This window comes from Hydra vulgaris, chromosome 07 (assembly GCF_038396675.1).
Source record: "Hydra vulgaris chromosome 07, alternate assembly HydraT2T_AEP".
Classification (NCBI taxonomy): Eukaryota; Metazoa; Cnidaria; class Hydrozoa; order Anthoathecata; family Hydridae; genus Hydra; species Hydra vulgaris.
Genome location: NC_088926.1, coordinates 27856051 through 27882500, shown reverse-complemented (window position 1 = coordinate 27882500; position 26450 = coordinate 27856051). Strand labels below are relative to the sequence as shown.

The 26450-nt window shown below is 25.0% G+C and overlaps 1 protein-coding gene across 2 annotated transcripts in view; it reads left to right on the top strand.

Moving 5' to 3' along the window:
• The window catches only part of LOC136082387 (fibroblast growth factor receptor 2-like), a 261248-nt gene that overhangs the window by 196010 nt on the left and 38788 nt on the right, over positions 1-26450 (top strand). The window contains exon 11 of one of the 2 annotated variants that reach the window (XM_065801557.1): positions 6435-6563. The exons of the other annotated variant lie outside the window; for it this stretch is intronic. Coding sequence (XP_065657629.1) covers positions 6435-6563 — 129 coding nt within the window. The remainder of the gene's footprint in view (positions 1-6434; positions 6564-26450) is intronic. 2 annotated transcript variants of the gene reach the window in all.

Sequence of the window (26450 nt, the reverse complement as noted above, 5' to 3'; positions counted from 1 at the left end):
TATATATATATATACATATAAATTAGTAAAAAACACTTATCTAACTTTTTTCTTCAACTTGAAGTTTCCACATTTCTGGATCATCAAGAAGAGTTACTAAATCTCAAAAAAAATTCAATTTATAGAAAAAATATTTTACATGAAATTATTATAAAAAGAATTTAATTACTATGCTTTTTTGGTTAACGGGAAGTTTCAGAAAGTATTTATTAAATAAATTTCTTTGAAATGGGGATAGTTTAATTTGATCATTTTGTTTTTATAATTTCTTAAGAGGTATTTATTTTCGTCCCTACATTTAGAAATTAATTCAGACTTTTATTTAATAAATTTTCCTGATTCAAATGATTAATTATTTCAAATTTTTCTTGCAAACATAGCATTCATTTTTTGGAAATGTTATTATAGGCATAGGCAGATTTTAGAATTGACCATTGTAAAATTTAATTTTTTTTTTCTTATAAATCTCAAATTTATTTTGACAGCATAGTCTCTTTTTAATATTTTTTGTGTTTAAACGATTGTTTGCGGTTGGCATAGCGTTTTTTGAAATTCCCCTCGGTTAAGCCAATATATTGTTTATCAGGGTTGTTTTGTGAGGAAACAATGCACTTGTAAATTACATTTTTCGAAAGGCATTTTCCATTTAGAGGGCAATCTATTTTTTGTTTACAATTACAATAAACAGTGTTTTTTTCTTTTATATGTTCATTTTTATTAATTAACGCGTAGTTGTGGCCTTTTAAAATTCTATTCAAGTTTTTTGTACAACTATAACCTACTTTAATGGTGTTTCTGTTAATAATCTTATGTAATTTATTAGAGGGAGGAAAATGTTTGTAGACGAATTTTAGAAAATTTTTACCTATATTTGTTGAAACATTTTTGCTGTACAAGGGGTTGAACCAAATTATGTTTCTATATCTACTGCACTTTTTTGCAATTGTCTTTTCAAATTTTAGTTCGAAATTTTGAAAGCCACTTTTTTAAGTACATCTTCATAAACGCGTTTAGAGGAGTTAAAGATATTTTTATTAGAAGAGTTATGGTTTAGCCTATTGTTAATTGAAATTAAAATTTGTGTTAGAATTTTAGGGGGATGGTTTGAACTCACATTGATATACAATAATTCGTCATAAGGCTTTTTGTAGGGCTTATAGGAACTTTCTGAGAGGTTAAATATGAGATCAAGAAATTTCACTATATATAAATTTATGTTTATTTCAATTTGGAAGCTTATGCTTTTAAAAAATTTAATAACATCTTTTCTAATTTTTTCAAGTTGTGGACCTGACTTTTTATGCATTATTATTAAACCGTCGTCGCAATAAAGACCTAACTGTTTAATTTGGATTATTTTTGCTAGAGTATTTAAAATATATAAACCTACAAATTCGCAAATTTCTGCTCCGTCATAACTTCCCATTGTTACATCAAAAAGTTCGTGCGTGATTTTTTTCTTCTACATTTCCTTATTAAAATAGAGTAAAGTTTTTCTGCAGTGCTTAACTATACGGGTAGTGTCCTCAGTAATTTCTAAATGGGATTTTCCAAATTCTATTGTTATATCTAAAATTTCTGCTGTAATTGAGGGGTAAAAATCAATAAAATCAAATTGTATATATACATATATTATTATAATTATAATTATAATAATTATAATCATTATAATTTACATATATATATATATATATATATATATATATATATATATATATATATATATATATATATATATGTATATATATATATATATATATATGTATATATATATATATATATGTATATATATACGCAGTAAATTTCATGTTATTGGAACTGACACTTATGCGAATTTCCCGCTGACTCAAAGCAATTTTCATTCCCGTAAAATTTCTTCAGCAAACTCATTTTAATGCCCATTACTTATTCAAACCAGCTATTTGAATTTTCAGATATTGAAAACAACTTTTTGATTCACTTGACGATAAACACAGTACTCTTTAAGAACCAAAATAAATAAAAAGTAGAGAACTTTTTAAAAAAGCTGAAAAATATTTATTGTTTTTCAAAAAAAAAACTCGAAAGCATCTCATTGCAAGTGTTATTTTTTTTTTTACTTTCTACTTTTATTAAAGTTCAAAAGTAGTTTACTTTAATGATCATTTTCATTTATTTTAACTTTCGTTTATTTGAAGTAAATTCTTAGTCCCTCTGGATGTTTCAAATAACCGGGAGTTTACTGTATAAGTAAATAAATAAATAAATAAATAAATAAATATATATATATATATATATATATATATATATATATATATATATATATATATATATATATATATATATATATATATATATATATATATATATATATATATATATATATATATATATATATATATATATATATACATGTATATACATTTTATGAAAGTCAGATTTTGCAAGTAAAAAAAGTCACAATTTTGTAGATTTATTAACTAAGTTAAACAAAAACAAAAGTTAAAAAAAAAGTTGTGGACCTGACTTTTTATGCATTATTATTAAACCGTCGTCGCAATAAAGACCTAACTGTTTAATTTGGATTATTTTTGCTAGAGTATTTAAAATATATAAACCTACAAATTCGCAAATTTCTGCTCCGTCATAACTTCCCATTGTTACATCAAAAAGTTCGTGCGTGATTTTTTTCTTCTACATTTCCTTATTAAAATAGAGTAAAGTTTTTCTGCAGTGCTTAACTATACGGGTAGTGTCCTCAGTAATTTCTAAATGGGATTTTCCAAATTCTATTGTTATATCTAAAATTTCTGCTGTAATTGAGGGGTAAAAATCAATAAAATCAAATTGTATATATACATATATTATTATAATTATAATTTTAATAATTATAATCATTATAATTTACATATATATATATATATATATATATATATATATATATATATATATATATATGTATATATATATATATATATATATATGTATATATATATATATATGTATATATATACGCAGTAAATTTCATGTTATTGGAACTGACACTTATGCGAATTTCCCGCTGACTCAAAGCAATTTTCATTCCCGTAAAATTTCTTCAGCAAACTCATTTTAATGCCCATTACTTATTCGAACCAGCTATTTGAATTTTCAGATATTGAAAACAACTTTTTGATTCACTTGACGATAAACACAGTACTCTTTAAGAACCAAAATAAATAAAAAGTAGAGAACTTTTTAAAAAAGCTGAAAAATATTTATTGTTTTTCAAAAAAAAAACTCGAAAGCATCTCATTGCAAGTGTTATTTTTTTTTTTACTTTCTACTTTTATTAAAATTCAAAAGTAGTTTACTTTAATGATCATTTTCATTTATTTTAACTTTCGTTTATTTGAAGTAAATTCTTAGTCCCTCTGGATGTTTCAAATAACCGGGAGTTTACTGTATAAGTAAATAAATAAATAAATAAATAAATAAATATATATATATATATATATATATATATATATATATATATATATATATATATATATATATATATATATATATATATATATATATATATATATATATATATATATATATATATATATACATGTATATACATTTTATGAAAGTCAGATTTTGCAAGTAAAAAAAGTCACAATTTTGTAGATTTATTAACTAAGTTAAACAAAAACAAAAGTTAAAAAAAAAGTTGTGGACCTGACTTTTTATGCATTATTATTAAACCGTCGTCGCAATAAAGACCTAACTGTTTAATTTGGAATATTTTTGCTAGAGTATTTAAAATATATAAACCTACAAATTCGCAAATTTCTGCTCCGTCATAACTTCCCATTGTTACATCAAAAAGTTCGTGCGTGATTTTTTTCTTCTACATTTCCTTATTAAAATAGAGTAAAGTTTTTCTGCAGTGCTTAACTATACGGGTAGTGTCCTCAGTAATTTCTAAATGGGATTTTCCAAATTCTATTGTTATATCTAAAATTTCTGCTGTAATTGAGGGGTAAAAATCAATAAAATCAAATTGTATAAATGTGTATTCATTTTTATTGTTAGTTTTAGAAAGCCAAACTATAACATCAGTGGTATTTTTCCACTGATGTAAACCTAATTTTTTCCGAATAGAGTTATTAATTTTATTTTATTTTAGAGTCTAGTTTTATTTTACTACTAAAATATTTTACTTTTATTTTACTAGCAAAGATTTTATTTTACTAGGAAAAAGCAAAAAACAGATTGCCAGCATAATTTACATATATAAATATATATATATATATATATATATATATATATATATATATATATATATATATATATATATATATATATATATATATATATATATATATATATATATCTATATATATATATATATATATATATATATATATATATATATATATATATATATATATATATATATATATATATGTATATATATATATATATATATATATGTATATATATATATATATATATATGTATATATATACGCAGTAAATTTCATGTTATTCGAACTGACACTTATGCGAATTTCCCGCTGACTCAAAGCAATTTTCATTCCCGTAAAATTTCTTCAGCAAACTCATTTTAATGCCCATCACTTATTCAAACCAGCTATTTGAATTTTCAGATATTGAAAACAACTTTTTGCTCCACTTGACGATAAACACAGTACTCTTTAAGAACCAAAATAAATAAAAAGTAGAGAACTTTTTAAAAAAGCTGAAAAATATTTATTGTTTTTCAAAAAAAAAACTCGAAAGCATCTCATTGCAAGTGTTATTTTTTTTTTTACTTTATACTTTTATTAAAATTCAAAAGTAGTTTACTTTAATGATCATTTTCATTTATTTTAACTTTCGTTTATTTGAAGTAAATTCTTAGTCCCTCTGGATGTTTCAAATAACCGGGAGTTTACTGTATAAGTAAATAAATAAATAAATAAATATATATATATATATATATATATATATATATATATATATATATATATATATATATATATATATATATATATATATATATATATATATATATATATATATATATATATATATATATATATATATATATATATATACATGTATATACATTTTATGAAAGTCAGATTTTGCAAGTAAAAAAAGTCACAATTTTGTAGATTTATTAACTAAGTTAAACTTACTTCAAAAGGTGTAATTATAAATCATCAATTTTAATCATATTTTATACTTCGTTCATAAGATGGAAACCAGGTAAAACCAAATCATTCCTCGGTCTTTGATTCACCAAAACTTTACTAAATAAACTTACACAGGAAATCAAACTACCATAAGTCAAAAAAGTATAGAGGGTGTTATTGAAATCAGATATGACCAATTGTTAATATTAGGTTATTTCAAATATTTAAACTTTATAGTTTTTAATATAATGCATAAGAAGAAGATTACGTAAACCTGAATTATAAGAAAAACAAAGAAACAAAGAATTTCAATAATTTTGGAAAGTAATAGTGTATTTTAAACATGTATTTTATAATTACAAAATCCATTCTACATCATGCTGTAATGGTGATAAATATAACCGACCAACTTTTACCCAGCAAGATAGAACAACTACCTCTACTTAAATCCCATTTTCAAAATAAACAATTAAAGTCTATGATTGCGAAGCAATTATAAGAGATTATCTAAAAAGGCATCATTTGTTTTATTTTAATATATATATATATATATATATATATATATTTATATTTATATTTATATACATATATATATATATATATATATATATATATATATATATATATATATATATATATATATATATATATATATATATATACATATATATATATATATATATATATATATATATATATATATATATTTTATATATATATATATATATATATATATATATATGTATATATATAACTTAGCACATTTATATATGTATATATATATATATATATATATATATATATATATGTATATATATATATATATATATATAATATATATATATATATATATATATATTAGGGTTCATTGAAAAACAGAATTTTTTTAAAATTGCCTTATAATAGCTCTAAATATATGCTATATAATACAATAACACTGAATTAACCAAAAGTTTTTAAATTAAAATATTTTTAGAGTTGCATCTAGTCCCTTGAACATTTTAGGGCCCTAAAGATTCTGGGGGAAAAAATTCTTCAAAAGTAGATCAATCTGGTACTCAAAAATATATATATATATATATATATATATATATATATATATATATATATATATATATATATATATATATATATATATATATATATATATATATATATATATATATATATATATATATATATATATATATATATATATATGTATGCATACTTATATCAAATATAGTGGCCCTCTCAATCTTGGGAAAGTAAATAAAATGAAAAGAAAAAAATTTAATTTTTTAAGATATTGACGAGTGCAAAGACAATTTTCCATGCAATTGGAATAATTCACTATGTGAAAACACATACGGTAGTTATTTATGCAAATGTAAAAATGGATGGATTTTGGGTAATGATAGTTCCAGTTGCGTTGGTGAGTTTATAATATAATAAAAGAATGCAATACTGTTAAAATTTTTTTAGCTTGGTGTGAAATTATATACCTATCTTTTCATGGTTTTAACACTTTTTAAATGCATATTATTCAGTTTCTTTATTTGATATATCTTTTAATGTCTTTTTTTTTATTTTTTATTTATTAAAACTTAATAACTTTTTAAATGTAGGGATTTTAGGCTACTTTTATAGCAAATGTAATTTTTTTTTTTTTTTAAATGCATTGGATTTCTTAATATGTTTCATTTTTAGAAAAAAGTTTCAAAATTTTTTGTAGCTTGTTTAGTTCCAAAGATATATGTTTTATAATATTGTCAATTTATAGACTTACGATAAAATGTTTTCTTTCAGTATCTCGTTTAATTTTTTGCTCCGAAAAAAACTTTTTTATAATTTTTTTCTCGCGTACAAACTTCAACACACTTTTAATAAAATTTTTAAAAGTAAAATATATTTTAAACTTTTTTAACATTTACAAACTTTAAATGATTTAATTTATAATAGATTAAGCGTAGCAAAACTTTAGGGAGAAGTATTATTTGAAATTAACTTTTTTTTGAACTTTTTTTAATGAAATATCAAGTGAAAAACATGAACCCAAATAAAAGAGGCCGAAAATGTCGAAAATACTAACAAAACAAGAATAAATCAAAAATTTGTCTTTCCACAAATAATAAAAATGTTAGTCAATGATTTGTTAATAATTTCATTTTTCTCATAGGTTCAAAAATAGATATAACTGCTCAGAGTTTTTTGTTTAGACTATTTTTTTTTTCTTACCAATGATAATATAAAGATTTTTTATTTTTTAATAGGTTTAGGGTTTTATTTGTTACTTTTAATATTTAAACTTACTTTTCGAATTTTTGTAAACAATGAATGAAAGACTCGTTGAATTTTTTATTTGATTTTTTTTTTTTTTATTTGATTGTGTACCTAAATTAACAGATTTAGTCAACATAATACTTACATGGATTATCTTCTATTTTAAGATGCGAAAGATATCTTAAATGTTTAAAAGATGTCTTAAATATTTTAATAGATGTCTTAAATTTATTTGTCTTAAACAATAACTTAACCATGTTTGTCTATATGATGCAAATTATTTGAATCGAAATTTAATTTTTCAAAATTCAATTAAAACTTTGCGGACATCATATCAGTACATTTTCTGAAAAAAACTTTTATTATTGAATTGCATTTTAAATCTCAAAGTAGGTTGTCTTATATTAAAAGTAAACAGCTGTTAAAAAAATTAAGAGGATAGCAGGCAGCACTAAATGTTTTACTAAGCTTTTATTATAACTTTAATAAATTTTACTGCCCTTTTTTAACGGAACAAACCATAGATATAAATATATATATATATATATATATATATATATATATATATATATATATATATATATATATATATATATATATATATATAAATAAATATATGTATATATATATATATTTATATGTGTATATATATATATATATATATTTATATATATATATATATATTTATATATATATATATATATATTTATGTATATATAAATATATATATATATAATTATATATATATATATAAATATATATATATAAATATATATATATAAATGTGCATGTATATTTATATATAATTATATATATATATATATATATACATATATATATATATATATATATATATATATATATATATATATATATATATATATATATATATATATATATATATATATATATATATAATATTCATATATATATAATATTCATATATATATAATATTCATATATATACTCAGTGGCGTAGGAAGATATATAATAAGGAAGATATATAAATAGTCATCAATTTTATACAAAGTTTGCCTTTGCTATTCTGTTCATAAATAAGACAAAATTGTCTAACTTACTTAACGAAGTGCACCAGCAAGAAGGTAAGCCATAGGAATTTACACTTCATCAATGAGCAGTCATGTTACCTAAGGTTAGCCCTCCATTTCTGGAAACTTTCTTTTACTTGATAGGCATTTCATATAAAAGTAATAGTAAATTGGTACATATAAACATATTAGATATGAATTATATCATTTATGAAGATAATGCCACTGTACTCGAATGCAGCAAACACAAATTATTGGAACATAATAATAAAAGAAATAAGATAAATACACACTATAACATAATTCTAATTTTTTATTTAATAAAAGTACTACACAATCTTAGCTAAATAGAATAAGATCACCTTTTTCAAAATCAAATAATAAAGGAAATGACCATACTTCATCAGATTTATTATCATACTTAATAAAGTATGTGGTTTGTTTAGCGTTTAATTAATCAATTTGTACCACATGCGCGTGTTCCCAAGGTACTTCTAGAGAAAACTCTTCTCTAACAAGATGTTTTATAGAAAAACCTACAAAATCAGGTGGGTTGATAATAAATTTTGATTGGGAATGTTGTTGTTTTTTTGTTGCTCCATTCTAGAAAATGGACTACTGCTTTACCCAAGTAAAACAGAAGCTGTTTTATTTGGATCTTGAAAACAAATTAGCAAACACAAAAATGATTCAAAAGTTGTTTTTTTCTGGAACAACGCTAACTACGATAAATTCAGTGTAAATCCTTGGTGTCACCCTAGATTCACCGCTCTCTATAGACAAGCACATAAACAGCACTGTTAAATCGAGCAATTATTATATTCGTGCACTTCGCCACATTCGTCCATTTCTGACTAAAAAAGCTGCAAATACAATTGCATGTTGTATTGTAAACTCTCAGCTTCACTATTGTAACAGTCTATTTTCTGTTGCTTGTCATAAAAATATAAAAAACTCCAGCGAATTCAAAATAGCTTATCTTGAATCGTTTTCCATTTTTCTATTTATTTAAATTCATAAATACTTCTGAAATATCTTCATTGGTTACCAATAAATCAAATAATAATCTATAAGATATCAGTTACCACAGAGAAAATTTTATTATCTAAATCTCCTGAATAATAACTTGAACTCCTTGAAGTTCGAAAATTTAAAACAAAGTACTAGATCATTAGAGAGTTGTCAACTTACACATCGTCAACAAAAAATTTCTCTGAGCTCAAATTCTCTTTGTATGGCGGCATCTCAATTTTGGAATGGTTTATTTATGAACACGCAAAATTCAACCTCTTTAGAAACATTCAAAAAAAGACTAAAACATGAACTTTTTATAAACGCTTTTTCAAACTCATAGCTAACTTGTTTTAGTGCTTCTGAATTACTTCATCACTATTGTGATTGTTCTAAATAATGGCACATTAATATAATATGCGGCCGTGGCGCAGTGGTTAAAACGCTAGCTTTATATGCAAGAGATCCAGGTTCGAAACAAGCTTTTTCATATTTTTTGTGCATATTTTCACGTCACGGTAAGGAAGGAGGCGTGAACTTCCTTGTTAAATGCACTTCCGCGGTGCTCTGTGACAAGACCGTTAGAACTTCTTGGGGCACCTAAAATAAAAAAATTGAAAATTAAAAAAAATTATATATATATATATATATATATATATATATATATATATATATATATATATATATATATATATATATATATATATATATACTTGTATAGATAACGATATATAGAATAAATTCGAGGTTAAGTATTTTGATGTATTAATACGAAGTCTCTTGTACGTGTTACAGTGCTCAATATTACTGAATAATATATAATTATATTTGGATGAATAAAAACAACTGATTAGCGGGACTTAAAGTTTCTTGCCCGAAGGCAATCATCAGCCGTTATTACAAACAAAAAACGTAAACAAACCATTACAAAAACGTAAAAAATTACTGTAGAATGACATCTGACGTTATAAACAAAACTACGTAAAAAATAAATCAAAAAACAAAAAACAAAAAACAAAAAGCAGTTATAGTTTACTAGTCCCCTGTGTCAAATAAAGATAATAGGCATTTTTTTGAATGTCGACACTGAGATACGATTTCGTTTTTTTTATTCAGTAGGTTTTTTCCATTATGCGATAAAATTACATATTTTTCGTAGAGACAAAGGTGGCATATTTTTGTTGCTAGATTGTAAGGTTTACAACGTTTGACAATTTTCCATTCTATAATGGGCTTTATGTTTTGGTCTTTAAAGCTCCATATTTCCTTAGATAGTTCTGTGTCATTTCTATATTTAACTGATGCAAATGATTTGAGATGGTTTGCGTATCTTAGTTTAAATGGTGTATTACTAATGCCAAAATATACTTTTTTATTACGATCATGATGACTGGAACTTACGGTTGCTTGATAGACAATATTGTTAGATAAACATTGATTGTTCAAAGGACAAAATGCTTTATCTACGCAGTTACATTAGTTGGTTTTTAATTGATTTTTGTTGTTTAAAATTTTGAAATTATGCGAATTTATGATAGATTTTAGGTTAGGCATGCAACTGTAGCTAATCTTAATAGAATTTCGGTTAAATATTTTATGTAGCTTGTGGCCGGCTGGAAAATGTAAGTCAATAAGGGCTAGAAAACCGTTTCCTATTTTTGTTTTGACGTTTAAGCTGAACGGAGGGTTATACCAAATAATATTACGTTTACGTTGCTTTTTTTGTTGATTTTGACTTGAGATTATTTGTGGTTGGTAGGTAAGGTTCGATTTGTATCCCGATTTTTTTAAAGCCTCTTCATACGGTGGAATAGCCTTTTTGAAGAATATTTCATTAATTGACATGGAAGATAATCTTTGTTCAATATTGCGAGGGATTGCTTTTATTATGCTTGGAGGGTGGTTAGAATTGGAGTGGATGTACCTTATTTGATTATCAGGTTTAAAATATGGTTGAAACGAATCGTTACTTAGGTTTAACGTAACATCGAGGTAGTTAACAATTTTTAAATTAGATTGAATGGTGATTTGAAGATCGTTTCTTTTAAAAATGAGTGTTATATGCTTTTTGATTTTTTCCATTTGCTGACCGTTTTTGTTCTTGAATACAGCAAGACCTTCGTCACGATATAGGCCGAAATCTTCTTTATTATAATGTTGTGAAATTTGATACAGTATGAAAATACCTAATAATTCGCAAACTTCAGCACCATCAAATGCCCCCATTGTTACATTTAACAACCCACCTCTTTTTTTAACCCATGCTTCATCGTTGTTGAAGATAAGAGATTTTCTTGCATGCTTTATTAATGCTTTGTCTTCGCTTTTGATGACGATATGATGGTCAGCAAAATTCATAGCATTGTTGAGGGTGCTTTCCTTTATGGAAGGGTAAAAATCGATAACATCAAAAACTAGGAATTTGTATAAGTGCTTATTGGTGATTCTTTTAAACCAGTCTAAAACATTTTGCGTACTTTGCCATTGATTCAAAAAATTTTATTTTTAAGTTCACAATGAATTTTTGTTAAAATTACCTTAGAAATTCGTCCTACCTCATTTTTTGAAGGGTTCAAAAGGCGCACAGATGGATTGTTTACGAAGTTTTCCTTGTGATCTTTCAAAGTGAAAAAACAGTTAGAGGATCCGTTTATTTCTATGTTTTTATATACCTCGTGGTTGGTTAAAATTTGTTTTTCTTCTTTGTTTATATGGTCTTTTAATTTTGGATTTGCTTTTTTGTAGGTAGTGGTAATGGCATTTGTTAACAGATTATTGTAATCTTCTTTAGACAGTTTATACATATTTGATGTTTTGTCAGCATGTGTTAGAGTTTTGTGAGATTTACGTATAGTTTTGATATCTTCTTTCATACCATTTTGAAAAGTGTTGCGTATGTCTTGAAACTTTATTGATTTAATAAGATTGATTAAGTCTTTTTCGAAGAATGACATATCTTTTATTTGCCGTGGACATATAAGAGATCTAATTCCGTAGTTTGTATAATAGATATTGTCTGTAGTTCTTGGATCGTTATTAATAAAATAAAAGAAAACACCCTCATAAAGCATAAAGGAAAGCACCCTCAACAATGCTATGAATTTTGCTGACCATCATATCGTCATCAAAAGCGAAGACAAAGCATTAATAAAGCATGCAAGAAAATCTCTTATCTTCAACAACGATGAAGCATGGGTTAAAAAAAGAGGTGGGTTGTTAAATGTAACAATGGGGGCATTTGATGGTGCTGAAGTTTGCGAATTATTAGGTATTTTCATACTGTATCAAATTTCACAACATTATAATAAAGAAGATTTCGGCCTATATCGTGACGAAGGTCTTGCTGTATTCAAGAACAAAAACGGTCAGCAAATGGAAAAAATCAAAAAGCATATAACACTCATTTTTAAAAGAAACGATCTTCAAATCACCATTCAATCTAATTTAAAAATTGTTAACTACCTCGATGTTACGTTAAACCTAAGTAACGATTCGTTTCAACCATATTTTAAACCTGATAATCAAATAAGGTACATCCACTCCAATTCTAACCACCCTCCAAGCATAATAAAAGCAATCCCTCGCAATATTGAACAAAGATTATCTTCCATGTCAATTAATGAAATATTCTTCAAAAAGGCTATTCCACCGTATGAAGAGGCTTTAAAAAAATCGGGATACAAATCGAACCTTACCTACCAACCACAAATAATCTCAAGTCAAAATCAACAAAAAAAGCAACGTAAACGTAATATTATTTGGTATAACCCTCCGTTCAGCTTAAACGTCAAAACAAAAATAGGAAACGGTTTTCTAGCCCTTATTGACTTACATTTTCCAGCCGGCCACAAGCTACATAAAATATTTAACCGAAATTCTATTAAGATTAGCTACAGTTGCATGCCTAACCTAAAATCTATCATAAATTCGCATAATTTCAAAATTTTAAACAACAAAAATCAATTAAAAACCAACTAATGTAACTGCGTAGATAAAGCATTTTGTCCTTTGAACAATCAATGTTTATCTAACAATATTGTCTATCAAGCAACCGTAAGTTCCAGTCATCATGATCGTAATAAAAAAGTATATTTTGGCATTAGTAATACACCATTTAAACTAAGATACGCAAACCATCTCAAATCATTTGCATCAGTTAAATATAGAAATGACACAGAACTATCTAAGGAAATATGGAGCTTTAAAGACCAAAACATAAAGCCCATTATAGAATGGAAAATTGTCAAACGTTGTAAACCTTACAATCTAGCAACAAAAATATGCCACCTTTGTCTCTACGAAAAATATGTAATTTTATCGCATAATGGAAAAAACCTACTGAATAAAAAAAACGAAATCGTATCTCAGTGTCGACATTCAAAAAAATGCCTATTATCTTTATTTGACACAGGGGACTAGTAAACTATAACTGCTTTTTGTTTTTTGTTTTTTGTTTTTTGATTTATTTTTTACGTAGTTTTGTTTATAACGTCAGATGTCATTCGACAGTAATTTTTTACGTTTTTGTAATGGTTTGTTTACGTTTTTTGTTTGTAATAACGGCTGATGATTGCCTTCGGGTAAGAAACTTTAAGTCCCGCTAATCAGTTGTTTTTATTCATCCAAATATAATTATATATATATATATATATATATATATATATATATATATATATATATATATATATATATTATATATATATATATATATATATATATATATAACTTTAAAGTTAGATAAATTGTAAAGAAACTAAATTTTAAGTTATTAATAAGACATTTACAATAAACTGTTGTAATTAAATTACAAATTGGTTTGCAACAACAACATCGTAGATGTTGTTGTCGATGTTATATCGGCAACAAAAAACTAACCCATTTTAGGATACTGTAAGTAAAATTTTGCAATTAAATCTTAGCTACATAAAAAATGAAATTCAATGTTTGAAAAAATCTTTGGACTTGTTAAAAAAAACGACAAGCTTCCATTATCAAGTTTTTATTACATTATACAAGTTTTGATTACCCTAAAAATATTTAAAGACAGGAGATTTTTAAAAAATCTCTACTTCAAAAACAAAAACTCACCCTATTAAAGTACAAAAAACAAATTCTAAAACTTACTCACATTATAAATAAATAGTAGCAGAATTTGTTTTTATATGGGTAAGAAAGAATTATCTTAATTTACTTGCATTTAAAGAAAACTGAAAGATTTAAAATTGCATAACTTTATTAATTCTAAAGCAAAACGTTGTTATGCTTTAAAATTGATAAAGTTTGACACCTCATTTTTTGCATTTTTTGGATGAAGTTTTTGGAAAACAAACAAAGATTTGTTTTCTGCGATAAAATGTCACGTGACAAAACTCCAAAGGGTAATAATCATCAAATCACCTAAAATCTAGGAGATTTTGAACAATGGGTCCTCAAATATTTAAAAAACTTCTTTGGCTATTGCATGTTAAAAGGAAAAGTTAACATAAAATCTAAGCTAAAAATGTTGAGAGGTTGAGAAGATACTGCAATTTTAATACTGACCTGGTTTCCCAAAATGACTCGATTTTCATAACATTCTGACAAAATATCTTCTTTAAAAATATAAGAAATAAAAGAGGCAAAAATATGAAAATAAAAATATACAATATTTTTTTGATACTAAATTCAATAAATGTACTTAAAATGCTGAAACATTAAAGGAACATGCTTCAAAGTTAATAAAACAACTAGTTTTTATGAACTAACTTTCGGGCCTAATATCTCAAAACAACCCCGTAAATTTTTTTTTTATGCTAGTTATATTTTCTGCTGCTTATAATTTTACTAGGCATAAAAAATCTAACTAAAAAAACAATTAAATAGTATAGAACTTTAATTTCAAAGATATATCAAATTTTTAATAAGTTTTTTAAAAAAACTTGCAAATAGAATTCCGTAAAATATTAAATTTAGTTAATAGACTCCATAGAAGAAAAAAGAAAACAATTTTGTTATATTTAAGGAAGTTTTAATTATATCATGACTTATTTATTTGATCTTAACAACTGAAAAAAAAATCCTGTTTTTTTTACTTAAAAACTGAACAATTGTGATATTGTACACTTGCTTTTAAAATTTTGATAACTATAAATTGTAAAAGCTTACAAAAACTACTTTATAAAAAGTTCTGTTATAGAGCAATATTTATTGGTAAAACTTTATTTAAGTTTAAACAAATTAACAATTTGATATATATAGGTTGTATATATATAAATATATATTAAAAGAAAATTAACGATATCTATCAGAGTATAACATTATACATCAGAAGGATTCTGAAAAGGTTTGAATTATTTCTATTCTAAATTATCCAGATCATATTTTAAAAATCTAGAAAATTGTTTAGCTAAAATATCAGGAAAAAACCGAGAATAAGCTTTCCTCAATTGCCACTTAATTTGGATTTTAGCTGAGTTGTTTCAATTTTTTTAAATTAATTTCTGTATAAGTGATGAGTGAAAAAGCTTAAAAACTAATACATAACAAAAATTTAAACCTAAACATGTAAGTATGGAAAACGTTTTGGCTACCCGGAAAAGCTAAAAGTTGAGTAAAATATTGGGAATTCCGTAAATATCCGTAAAAAGCTAATTCCTGTTCTAGATTTGAAATTATTTTTATTTATTTTTTTGCTAAAAATTCAGTTGGAAAGAAGAATATTTTTTTTTAGGATATGCAGTCATACAAAGTAATTTATCTTAAGATGTGTTCTATTGGCTTAATGATATCAGATGCATGCAAAGGCCAACAAGATATTATTAAAACATTGACCAATCAAGAAAAAATAATTACATCATTACGCTGTAACATTGAGCTATCAAACTTAACAATATTATGTAAAAGAAATACTAAATATTAGTACTTTCAAATATTATAGTATATAACACTGTAATATTTGAAAATGTATCCTGTAAGGCAATGAGCATGTTGTGATCCATAAACATAAGTAGATGTAGAAAAAAAAGTAAATAAGTAGATGTAGAATTTAAATATTTTATTATATATATTCTTTTGTTTGTATTATCCATAACGTAAACAAAGTTTTAAAAATTGTGCAGATAAGCTTTATACAATTCAATTACTTTTAGAAAATCTCGAAGTAGTTATGATAAATGAGTCACAAGTCATTATGAGAAGTAGTTTGAATATTGCTCCTGGGAAGAAACTTTGCAAACCTTATAATCAAAAGATTGCCAGAAAAGAAGATCTTGATAAAGAGAAGCAAAGTCAGGGTGAAGAAGATGAGGATTTTCTAATATCATCTTTAAATCAAAAAGTCAGTATATCAATAAAGAACTTAAAAATATTAATACATTTCCTATAAAATCTTCTTCACAGTCATCCAAACATTTTCTCTCAGAAGGAAGCAAAAATTTGCGCGCATCAAGGAAATGGTAAGTAACGTTACTAGAAAAACTGAAAGTCAAGTCAATGTTACCTCAAAACTGTGTTACGATTTAAATAAGATGAAAAAGCAGGCTGAAAACTTTTATGAAAATATGAGCTTGATAAAAGAAAAAATTCTTTGTTCTGACAATAGGACTTATGTTCAACTTCTAATATTGGCACCCCCAAGTTGGTTATTATTATTTGATATTAGAAGTACAAAATAGTTTTGCAGTTACAGAATACCTAGAAAAGATGGCCAGACAAATTTTTAATAAAAAAGGATTGTTAGCCATTTATCTGTTGTATGAACCTAAAGTTTTACACAAAGAAAAAGAAGATTTTGTTAAATTGTTTTATGACTCAAGTGATTTATGTAGAACTATGCCTCAAAAAAAAGATTATGTTAGGATTCAAGAATATATATATATATATATATATATATATATATATATATATATATATATATATATATATATATATATATATATATATATATATATATATATGTATATATATATATATATATATATATATATATATATATATATATATATATATATATGTATATATATATATATATATATATATATATATATATATATATATATATATATGTATATATATATATATATATATATATATATATATATATATATATATATATATATATATATATATATATATATATATTCACCAAAGTGGTGAATTTTGCCAGATGCAAGTAGTACACATTCTACTTGTGTTTGCTTGTTTTTTATCATCTAAACGTCATATTGCTACTGTATGTCTTAAATATTAGACTAAAGTATAAGGATTTACTTTTGAAAACTGTTTGCTTAGTTGAAAACAAATAATGCATGCCTGAGTAGTGTGATAACTGTCCTGGTAAAAAACACTTCACTAAATATTTGTATGAGGTTTTTGGAGAAAACGAAGATGATTTTGAGATAAACTACAAGCAATGACTAGTTACTGATTGTGCAATTCTACTTAGTTTAACATCAGGTGCTCCAACGTTTGTTGAACTATTAGTATCTTGCTTTGAAAAGCTACACGCTACACCTTTCGTTCTTCACTCTCAATCACAGTATCTTAACCAACTGAAACAAAATATGTATCAATTAAACATTATCATTATTGGCAAGTTTGCTGAAAATTTTGATTTTAAAGTTCAAGATGAAATTCATAGCTATAATCGGAACACCCAACAATGTTCTTTGCATCCATTAGTGATATACTATAAAGATGATAAATGTGTACTGACACATATTTCTTACTGTTTTATATCAAACGAAAATACACATGATGTATCTTATGTGTACAAAATATTCTAACTAATTATACCAATATTAAAAACAAAATTTTCCAATATGTCCAAGTTACATTTATTCACTGATGATTGCGTAGGACAGTAAAAAAGTTGTATAAGCTTTTACAATCTATGCCAACTATAGAGCAAAATTACCCTTAAAGTTGAATGGAACTTTTTTTCACGTCCCACGGAAAGTCGCCATGCGATGGGATTGGCGGTACTGTAAAAAGATTAACAGCGCAAGAAAGTTTAAAACGACCATTCACAAACCAAATTCTCATATCAAAAGCTATGTATGAAATATAATATTGAGAAAATGAAGGTTGTTAACTTCATTTACATATAGGGACTCGACTTACAATTGCAACATGAAGAACAAAAAAAAAGTACACTGGTGTAACAACTCTACCTGGCACTCGTAGCTTTCATCAATTTATGCATCTTGGAGATAACATAAAATACCCACTGTTTTGTTATTACTTTAATAATGTTAAAGCGTTAATCTTCAAGTTATTTATTTTATAGTAACAGAACATTAACCATTTAACTTGTTTTTCTGAAAAAAGACCTGAAACAGAGTTGTAACAATAAAAATTTGTCTCCTCTACTGTAGTGGCCTTCTCAACTTTAATGAGGTAAATGACAAATTAAATTAAAAAAACTTTTGTGAAACAAATGGTTTCTTAAATCTATTTGTGAAACTTGACGTTGCAAATATTATGACTTTTATATTTGTTTTTGTAATCATAAAATTATTCAACTTTAAATAGATTTAAATAAACTTTAAATATCTTTAATAATAGTTTTGTTTAGTAAACTTTATTTAAAAGAATTTTATAAACGAACTATAAAAAAAAGATATTAGCCAAATATTTTTCAAATTTACACATTTTTGAACTTGATTGTTGATTATTCTATTTGAATATTAAATAGCGACACACACATTAGTTTGAATTATAGTACTACAAAGATTAAAATTAAATGAAAAAAGCATCAAAAAATTAATGATAAAAATTGTGAAATATACTCCTAATTCATTTTTCAAAGCCAGCAAAAAAAAAAAAATGCTTGCAATCAATCTAATGGGTGACAATTATGTACTGCACAAGACGGTGCACTATCCATTAAATTATATTTTTATCTAACTTGAGAAAATATAAAAAATGAGGGAATATTAAAAGGTAGGGGAGTGGATGGCATAAACATAACATAAATAAGTTTTCCAAATTTTTGCCAAAAATAGTCAACACTAGAGTCACCAGTGGCACAGGACCTAAATAAGACGTCTTTTGAACGCTCAAAAGACGTCCAAAAGGTTCAAAAGACAACCAAAACGTTTAAAAGACGTTTAAAAGACGTCTATGTTACGTTTTGTGCCCACTAGGTTTTTAACAACAGGTTAATATTCTTCTTTAAATATATGATAAAAATTTCTTTAATTTATTTCTACAAACCTTTAAATAAATTAGTTCAATAGTTTTCAGCAAGTAATTTTTTTTTATAAACCGGGCTAAAATTTCCTCATTCCAAAGAGTGGGTACTACTCTAGAAAAAGATTTCATGAAAGATTTTTTGTAATGGAATTAAGAAGTTTCGGCACACATCTTAATTATTAAGGAGTGCAAGCCGTCAGATCGGAAAGATTTATAAGAGTTTAGAATTGATAAGTTCCTGAATTATGTCTGAAATAGAGAAATCCCAGTTTACATTATTAATTTGCATTCAGAAATAATATCAGTTTCATTTAATGATGGAAAATATTCAGAGCTTTCAAGTGTAAACATAGATTAAAATTGATAGTTCAGAAGACAAACGATATCAGGAAGAGCTTCTATTATTCTGCCCAAAATATCTTTGAGAGAACGAACTTTATCTATATTTATATATAAATATATATTTATATATATATATATATATATATATATATATATATATATATATATATATATATATATATATATATATATATATATATATATAAACTGACTTATAGTGTTATTAGCTAGTATAGTATTAAGAGACAAATTTAAAATAGAGTTGCTATTGTATGTAAACAACAACTCACACAGATTATTTGAGGAGACGTAATCGGTCAGGAAAGTAGGAAATGTGACATGTTGTGTAGAGAGGATGTTTTGGTAAACATTCTGAAAGTCATAATCGGTGGGATTATTTGAGTTAAAAGATTTAATACCATCATTTGACCACTTTATATTTGGAAGGTCAGAATTACTAGCAATAAAGCAGTCGTTCTTAGGCTTCTAAATGAGCAAATTAGTTATGAGCAAAACTTATGAACAAATTTGAAGGGTTCAATGACATTTTTGTTAAACTAGCATCATATGACCTATATAAACATCCAATAAGTATATGTTTATTGCTAACTTTTAGAGTTACCCAGACTTGTTTGAAAATATTTGTATGGAACTTATTATATTCAAAAGGTTTAAATACATCAGTAATGTAAATTGCTACACCGCCATCTCGACGTCAGACATGGCGATCTTTACGATATAGATTATATCCATTAATATTTGGTACTGATTTATTTTGAAACTATGTTTCACAGAGAGTGATAACATGATAATTTTTACAATAACATTTTATATAATTATTTGATATTTTAATAATAGGTTTCTTTTGGAAACATCTGATAGTTGATATTTGGTCTTGTTTTAAAGGACATAGATTTAATAGATTTGAAAGGTTTTAGTTTCACATCAGTTGCAATAGTATTTAAGATGTTCTGAACTGTTTCCCTATTGTCGACTTGCTTATTTTCATCTAATAATTTTTCAGATTCTTTAATGCCTTAATTAATAACATTTTTTAAGCTTCTTTTCGGCTGCTTATTAATGGCAAATACGTTTATAACTGTTAGTTGTTCAATAGGTTTGTTTTATTTATTGTCTTTGATATTAAGTTGTAATTACCTTTTTTTAATGGTTTTTTTTTTTTTAATGTTTTTGCTTGCAACTGTTAATCAGCTGGGTTCGATACTACTCATTGTGGCATTAGTTTTCTAATTAGGATTTTGGATAAGCTTATCTATTATGAACTGTTGTTGCTTTATTACTTGCTCTAGTGTAGATATTTTGGCCGACCATTTTTCGGATTCAGCTTTAATAATTTTTTAATTGCGTCTTCGACTTGTTTTTAATGAGCTGGTGTCAACTTAGACATCACAAAACTGGAGCTTTAGTTTCTTACGGTTAAACTTTGGTTGTTAGAATGAAAAGTGATGACTTACTCTGAGATCATCTCAAAAGTAATACATTATAGCTTAAAGTTTGTTTTATTTATAAAGTCTAGTTAGTGATTTTATAAAAAACATTGAAAAATTGAAAAAAATTCTTTATTTGACCGGTAAATAAAATTAGTTGACTGTCGTATGTGTTTGCCAATTAAATTGAAAAAAATAGTTCTAAAAAAGAAATGTCCATTTTATAGAATAATTTTTTTTTAAAGGGAAAATAATAAAAGAAAGTAGACTATTTTAAACTAAAATATCTCCATCAATTTAGCAATACGATATAAATAAATAAACATTTCGTAATTTATTAGAAGTTCATAAGAATGCGTATATCAAATATAGTACATGTTGTTCATATACATCACAATAGGTTTAAGGTTAGCAAAAGATCAAAGCTCGACCAATTTTTTTTATTCGATGAAGCTAATGTTTGATATTTTTTCATCTCTAAATCTTTTTTGCCTAAAAAATGCATTTGCTAGATTAAAAATAAGACATTCGAATAGTTCATCACTTTATTTTTAATAATGAAAGCACGATAAAGTACTTTCACTCATATTTAAAAAACTACCTCCTCTAACAATAACATACGATTAAGTTTACATTGTTGCCATTAGTTAAAAAATCATTCAGCTTTTTATGCGAATAAAAATGAATTAATAGACTACAAATTTTGATGATGAAAGTTATAATACTGATAAAGACGATATATATAAATTTAATGTATATATATATATATATACATATATACGATATATGTATATATGTATATATATACATATATGTATATATATATATATATATATATATATATATATAAATATATATAAATAAATATATATATATGTATATATACATATATATATATATGTACATATATTTATATACATATATGTATATATATATATATATATATATATATATATGCATTGTTTTTACCTTACCTAATTCAAATATCTAAGAACATAAGTTCATCATACTAAAATGATCATCAGCAGGGGTTCCAGTACATACAAACACTGATAGCTTGTGTGTATAATCTGGATATAATAGACATTTATTATCCTTATATATTTTAAAATAAACTCTCCAAGACAAATAGGATTGTCTCTGATGATAAGGCTACTCTTTTTTCTATTTAACTATTGCTTACTTTCTCATGACTATTACTCCAATACAGACCCTAACCAGCAAAGTAGTTGTGTCAAGTAAATATTTAAGCACTATACTTGTAACAATTTAGTTATGATTGAACTAATAATAAATTACAAGGTGTCTGTCAATATTTTAAGGTGGATTTCCATTATTTTTCCCTAATTCTTCATCTATTTACCCTGATTTATTCTAAATTTACACAAATTCAACTTCAGAAAAATTAAACCTATATTCGTTTAGTAAAATGCTCTTCACTAGCAAATATATAATACTATAATACAACCCACAATTAATGTATCAAGAGAAAGTCATAAACTTGCCAATAAGTTCTGCCAAATAAAATTTTATATTACGTGTATCATATACAATATACTTAAGTTGTGTAAGTGTAAGTTTGTCGAAGAGCCATTTTCCCTAATTATCCCCAAAAAATTTTTGCAGATATTTGATTTCTCTAATTTTTTCCTGTTTTCCTTGATTTCCCTTAAGTGGCAGACATCACTTAAATACTCATTAAGTTGCGCAATCAACTCAAAAATAAAAACTAGTTTTAACTTTTAAAAATAGTTTTAACTTTTGTTGATCGAATTATTGTAAATTTAACACACCAAAAGATTTAACAAAAAACATCATTTTTGTTAAACTTTAAAAAAAATCAATTTCTAATATAATTAGAATATATTTATTGATAATCTAAAAAATTAAGGAGGTTATGCATATTTAATTATCTTTTTAACAATGTTTAAAGTACTACTGTAAGGTAAAAAAATCACATTAAAATCACTTTTTTCATTGGAAATTTAAAACCTTTTATTGCCTTTAAAGATTGCAAGAAATTGCTTAGTACGATAATTATAACTGTAATAACTATAAAAAACAATGTGTCATCAAATAAAATAATTAGGTTTAATAATTACACTATTTTTACACGTAATGTCTGTATATGTTTTCCAGTTGTCATCCAGAAGAAACATTTTCAAGACATATAAATTTATTTTCTTGAATCCACTCTTATGAATACTACAGTAAAATTTGCGCTAAAATAAAAAAAGCAATCTATACGTATGCATACATACATACATACATACATACATACATACATACATACATACATACATACATACATACATACATACATACATACATACATACATACATACATACATACATACATACATACATACATACATACATACATACATACATACATACATACATACATACATACATACATACATACATACATACATATACTTATGCATACCTAGATACATTCTTGTACATATTAGCCAAACAAACTAAAATAAAGTTTCTTATATATCTGCTTTTTATTGATTAGAAGGATAAAAACTCTGAGTATATTTGGATCAGATGAAGGTGTTGGATGTGAAAAAGCCAAGAAAGGATTTATATCTCTATATATTATTGCCGAACTTAATAGTGTTAGTAGTTGTGTTAGTGCTCATTTGAGCGTATTTGACACAGTGCCCTAGGCAACTATTGCAGTCGAGTTAATGGCGAGAAAGATTCGCATCACTTTTTATCACGAGAAAACGTGAATAAAACTCAGCTGGCACAACTAGTTTTTAATAATCAATTTATTTTACCATAATGTTCCTTTATCGTTTTTCAAATTGTTTCATCATTTCTTTCTTTCGTTCAAATAGTAAGAATTTAAACATGATTGAAAATTGTTAAACCTTTGATCATGATTATCGGAAAACTTTAACTATGATTAAAGTGATTACAAAAATTTGTAACCTTAGTTGAAAATTGTTTTGAGTGCTAAATGCTTGTAAAAGAGGCTTACTTTAGTTACCTTTTTTAATTAAGAAATGATTAGAAGACTTCAAATAATATGACGTTTAGGATCATACTAACCTTTGATAACTTGCTAAAGACCTTGTTATGGTTTTTTATGTTTTAATGTAAAGATTTAAAATAGTTCTCTGAAACAAACCCTGAAATATTTCGAGAAAACCAAATCTCTCTGCAAGATATGAGAAGTAATGTAAAATAGGCAAATCATGAACAAAGTATTCTTACTAAACAATAAAGTGTACTGATAAAAAAAATATTTTTAAAAATTTGAACCTTGCAATAATTTATTTTAAAAAGTAGAAGGACATATATATTCTTTATATGCTTTACTAATCAAACAGTTATTTAAATTTTTGTTTATAAACAACCTTATAACAAACTAAATGTATACAAATTAAGTGCGTTGAGTTTTTTATGTGAATGGTATTACTTCATAAATATGATTTACCGTGAAATTATTATAAAATAAGTTAAATTTTTTACGTCCAATTCCTTCGCTGTGTGCACGTATTTTTGATGAAGGGCTGTCGCTTGTTAGTAAAAAAACTATTTTGAGAATTTTGAACCAATTCACAATTTGTAAGCCATTTATTATTTTATATTAGTATATCAAAACCTCCCTAGCTATGTAATTTTCTTAATTTGTTAAATTCAGTTTCCGCAGTCTATCTTCATATAGAACGATTTTAAGATCTGGAATGATTTTTGTGGGTCTTCTCTGAACCTTTTAAATACTATGTCATTGATTAGGGTTTCAAACTGGTACTGAATATACAAGATGAGGTCTCACTAATGTAAGGTATTATGACGTTGTCCAAATTTTAAATAAGTTAAAGTTCTTTCTAATAAACCCAGTGATCTTTGCGCATTAGCGACTACTGATTTTATTTGCTCAAGTCGTTCTATATCAGTTGATATTAATATACCTAAGTCTCTCTCTGATTTTGTTTCTTTAATTTTGTAATTTCCATCTGTGTCATTAGTAGTATTCTTGTATGGTATACTTTTAGTACCAATGAGCATGGTTTTACATTTTTATTTATTGAAAGAATAGAAAAAAAAAGAAATTTACTATTTAAAAAAAAAAGGCTTATATAACATAACGTTGCGGAGTATTAGAATCTGTTAACCAGTTATGTTGGAGTATATAAAGGAGTGGTATTAAAAATTAGGGAGGAAGCTGAAAAAGAAGTTCTTAATTCTTATCCTATTAAAGTTTACCTTCCAGGTCATGAGCATGTTTTTATTAACTTTAGTTTTATTCTTTTAATGAATCAATCTTAGTCATACTTTTACTAAGATTAAATCTTAGTTTACATCACAGACACTTCATCGACACAAAGTTATCCGATTTGTCACGCCACATCTAACATAATGAGCGATCTAAAAATCTTTAAGGAAGGATTTCTTACAGATAGGCAGGCTATGGCGTTTCACCACTACATGTTTCAATTAGGTTTTTTGAATTTATTTCACATATTTTTAAAGAGTTGAAGTAAAAACTTGGAAAGTAAAAAAGATTTTAAAAGATCAATATTTATTGAGACAAAATTATTCATGATAGGATGTTTGAAAAATTTGGTTTGAGATTTGATTAAACAAGAGCTGGTGGATTAAAAACGACTAATACCAGAAATTTATGGCGACAAGCTTTTTCTCACCCTCCATTACTCAGCAAACTATTATAAATTGATAAAGAAACTATTATCAGATTACATAACATTATATTTCCAATTAATTACAAAGACCCAATCCGGAATAAAGAAATAAATAGTGCAATGATATATATAAGATGTTGTTAGAGACATGATTGGTTCAAGGTCCCAGCTTCCGTTCAAAAAGTATTAGCACATGTTGGGGAAATTATAATTAATTCACCAGCTCCATTTGGTTTAATGGGAAAGGAAGCTGTTGAGTATCAACGATACGATCGAATTTGTAAATTTGATTGTAAATCAAATCTCATTAACTAAAAAATTAAAAAATAAGAAAATTGCCAACCAGCAAAAC